The sequence below is a fragment of the Vigna unguiculata genome, chromosome 3 (genome assembly GCF_004118075.2).
Source record: "Vigna unguiculata cultivar IT97K-499-35 chromosome 3, ASM411807v1, whole genome shotgun sequence".
In the NCBI taxonomy this organism is placed as follows: Eukaryota; Viridiplantae; Streptophyta; class Magnoliopsida; order Fabales; family Fabaceae; genus Vigna; species Vigna unguiculata.
Window position 1 is genome coordinate 9,557,173 of NC_040281.1, and position 4,151 is coordinate 9,561,323.

General features: G+C 31.1%; 1 protein-coding gene across 1 annotated transcript; it reads right to left on the minus strand.

The window, feature by feature from the left end:
• Positions 1-385: 385 nt before the first annotated feature.
• Positions 386-2,581, minus strand: LOC114179869 (40S ribosomal protein S6-like). Its single transcript, XM_028066352.1, has 6 exons — positions 2,481-2,581; positions 2,331-2,395; positions 1,975-2,032; positions 1,782-1,890; positions 1,220-1,492; positions 386-802 (listed from the first exon to the last, which is right to left on the minus strand). Exons 1-6 carry the CDS (start codon positions 2,484-2,486, stop codon positions 564-566), a joined length of 750 nt encoding a protein of 249 aa, XP_027922153.1. The 5' UTR covers positions 2,487-2,581; the 3' UTR covers positions 386-563.
• Positions 2,582-4,151: the final 1,570 nt, after the last annotated feature.

Sequence of the window (4,151 nt, forward strand, 5' to 3'; positions counted from 1 at the left end):
AAACATAACGATAGATAAAAATTAAAAACATTATATTAACATATAGGTTTTATGGAATGTTAACTTTAAATTCATAGTTCAGTACCAACCAAAAGAACAATACATTTGTATATATTTAACCCAAACATTCAAAATATCCCACTTACAAAAGTTGAATTAGGTTGAATAATTTTAAACTAATGAATACTCCCTTGTGCAACATGCTCGAACAATCCCTAAATAAAACCTAATATAGTAGTAATAAATTAGCCTAGTTCACAAGATTTCATTGGGAGCATGGTATCCACCATCCGATTTATACAATTTTGGGCGAAACACATAATAAAACGCTTGTTCGTGTTAATCTTAATGCCGGCCTTGCATAAAATGAAATGCAATATGAAGCTTTTTGTAGAAGCCAACGCATAAAATATATAAAAGTTCCAACTAGGCAAAAATCATTAGATTCGATTGACAAAAATCATTGAAAATTACTCAAATGAACTGAATGTATTTAAATTTAAAAGCAACCGAGTCTCCCAAAAACTAAAGTGAAGTTTAAACCTCACCAGATCTCACGCAGCCTATGCAGTAACAGTGGGTTTGGAAGCAGTAGAAAGTTTGGATCTACGCTTAGCCAAGCTTTCACTCCGGCGTTCCCTCTGCTCCTTCAATCTGGAAGCAAGGAGTTTCTGATACTCTGCTGCTTCTGATTTTGCCTTAGCAATTCTTTTCTTCTTGTCAGCAATCCTTGCTCGCTTCCTTTGGAGAGTCAAAGGAGTGACCAATCGTTGAATCTTTGGAGCTTTGCTCACCTTTTTCCCTGTAACCAATTATCCATTACAGATTAAAACACAATTACAAATCATGTTTGATAAATAATTGGACTTCAATATAAGTAAAGGAGTAAAATAATTCATTTATTCAAATATCAGAGACCATCATAAACATCCATTACTTGGTTCCACACTAATAGCGAATGTTAAGTTCTTTCACTTAAAAATAAAACACATCACCTGTCCACCACGTGACAAAATACTAGCTATTTGATCAGAAAATCCGTAACTAGATGAATAAATTAAAACTTGGAACTATAGAGTTGATGCTGTACAAGCTACAGTGATTGGTTAGTTAACACTACTCATTTACAAATTTTCTCAGTCTACAGATGAATAACATTACTATTCATTTACAACATTTACACTGAAACTGAGAAAATTTATGGACCTAAAAACCTTACCAGCTTTTGTCGTAAAGGTCCGGCGGTATGTGTTCACATACTTTCTCACATCATCATCCTTGGACAGGTTGAACAGCTTTCGGATTTTTGATGCTCTCTTTGGACCCCTCATCCTTGGCTTTTCAACATCGGTGAGACCTGGCAAATCACTATCGCCCTTCTTCACAATAACCAAGTTCAAAACAGATAGGTCAGGGCTAACAATGCATCCACGAACAGACTTCCTCCTACGCTCTCCATTGCGCCTCCCGTATCCACGGAAACATGGGGTTCCTGTTCAAATGCAAACAAAATCATCAAGTCTGCAAATAAACACGGCTATGAAAATTTTGGTAATAAATAAGTTTCTAGTAAAAACTAAAAGTCAAGCATGGACATAAAAAGACGCACTGAGTAAGTAAAAAGAATATGTAGAGGAAAAGAGGAATCCATTCTAAAATTTTCAAGACAAAATACAAATGTTGAACATGGCAGCCATACCAATAATTCCAACATCAGTAAACTACAATTATGGTTTGTTTATAAACCAAAACAACAGACTAAAGCAACAGAAGAATCTTACCTCTATGGAGCAAGAGTCGGACACGACCAGGGGTCAGCACTCCCTGCTTCATTGGGAAGCCTTGTTTGTCACATCCACCAGTGATTTTAAAAACATATCCTTTAAATTCCTTCAGTATCAAAATTATTATAGCGGTTAACAGATAATTTTTTTAACAATCAAAAAACAAGAAAAACAAGCAGAATGAGCATACCTCGCCTAGGGCATCACCAAGGACCTCCTGGGAGATCCTCTTGTCCCAAAATGCTCGACTGCAATACAAAATAGAAGAACACTAAATAAACAATTCACATAAAAGGTCCACAAATCCCACTTCAACTTGCAAAGAACAGCGGTCAAATCCCAATAGATATCATAGAGTTAAAAAAGCATCGAAAAGAAAGAAACTATTAAACTACAAAAAAAAAAAAAAAACTTAAGCTAATTTAAAATCATAATCAATGCTAGTCGGAAACACAGAGCACAGAGCAACATTATTCTAAACAGGACATGCGAAACGGAATAGAAGAGTAAGACAACTGAAACATCAAAAGAAAGCAGAAAGATTACAGTTTCTGGTCGTCATCGATTTCCAGCTTCTTCTGACATCCAGTGGTGGGATTTGCGATGTTAAACTGTAAAAGAAATGGACGTGTTAAAGATGGAAGAAGAGACAGAAAAATTCGAGAACGGAAGCAATTAGGGTTTTGGAGAGAACACCTTCATTTTGCAAGCTCCTGATCCCGCCGCGCCTAACTCGCTTGGTGCGTTTGGAAACTATAAATACATAAGGGTAAACTCGGTAACCACGACGAAAGATAGGGTTTTGCAGACTTTGGGCTTTTCTACCTTCTACTTCACAGTTTTCAGCCTCATTAATAGGAGCAAACCAAAATTATTTTTTGTCTCCTGCACCCTCATGATTTCCAATTGCACCCGCATAAATTTAAAATATCCACCTTATTCTTAAATTTTTATTTGAAAGTTGGTTCTCCTTCCTTCAAAGTTTTCTTATAGTGCTGGTTTTCTTTACCGTTGTTTAGGAGTAAGATCATTTTGGCAAAATAATGAGTAAAATTTAAATTTAGTTTACCATCAACATTTTAACAAATAATATTTTTTTTGAAAAGGTTAAAATAAATTTTATATAATTAACATAGTTTAATTGCTTATAAAAAATTTTAATTTATCAACTTTAATTTCTTAAAAATTAGTGTGCAAAACTAATTTTAGAGAAATTATATATTTCTTACCATTTATAATTTTATTTTTAAAATATAAGTTTTACAGAAAATTATTTTTAATATATATATATATAATAAAATTATATAATAAATATATTAACTTTTTCTTAAAAGAAAATAAAAAATGTTCTTAAATAGCGAATAAATATTATATTTTTAATGACATGTACTTTTATTTATATAATAAAAATTAGTAAATAGTTTTAGAAAAAAAAATTTACATTCTTTAAAGAAAATGTCATAAATATAGAAAGATGAGAGAGATGAGAGAGATGAGAGGGACGGAGGGGTAACTAAATTTTACTGATCAAATGTCAGAGGAAAAGTGTGGGAAATTGGAAGATTTTGAGGATTTTGAATAATTTGTTGGTGGTGCAAGGAGGAATGACATCTCCACAAAGGCGAACATCATAGGGAGAGGGAGGTCATAGTTCTTCCAAAAATTTTAGAATTTTTTTTATATATATATTTTTAAATTATAGTTATATATTATTTATATTAATTTTTATAGAAAATAATAATAAAAAATTTAATGAAAATATTGATTTATAAAAGAGATTTGAGTTTTGCTTTTGCTATAAGATCTTTCTACCATGTAAGTTATTATAAAAGTGTGTAAAGAGAAAAAATTACAAATAGATAGATGGAAAAACAGAGATTGGAAAGCATATAGATTGAGATTGAAATATACATTTTTGCATGATCTCTCACATATCAAGGTTAGTATATAATGATTTATGTATGTTAGATTTATGATTCTTCTTATGATGTTTATCCCAAATTAGTATAAATCCTAATTATGATTTTAAGGATTCTTTTATGAAATTGATATGAAACCTAATTATAATTTTTTTCAAATTAGTATAACCCTTAATTATGAAATTTAAGGATTTTGTGTTTTTCTGGCTATGGTAAATTTTTAAAGTTTACAGTTTTGCTTATTTATTTAAAGTGGTATGAGTTTATTATTTTTTGCAATGTGATAATTGTGATTTGTGAATATAAATTTCATCTTTTTCTAAATAGGTGAGAGGTGATAAATTTATATTAGAAAAATTATGATAAAGAGCAAAAGAATTGTTGAAGGAGGAAGGTTTGTGATAAAGATGAAAAAAAATGCATTTACGTTAACTAAACTTGATAAATT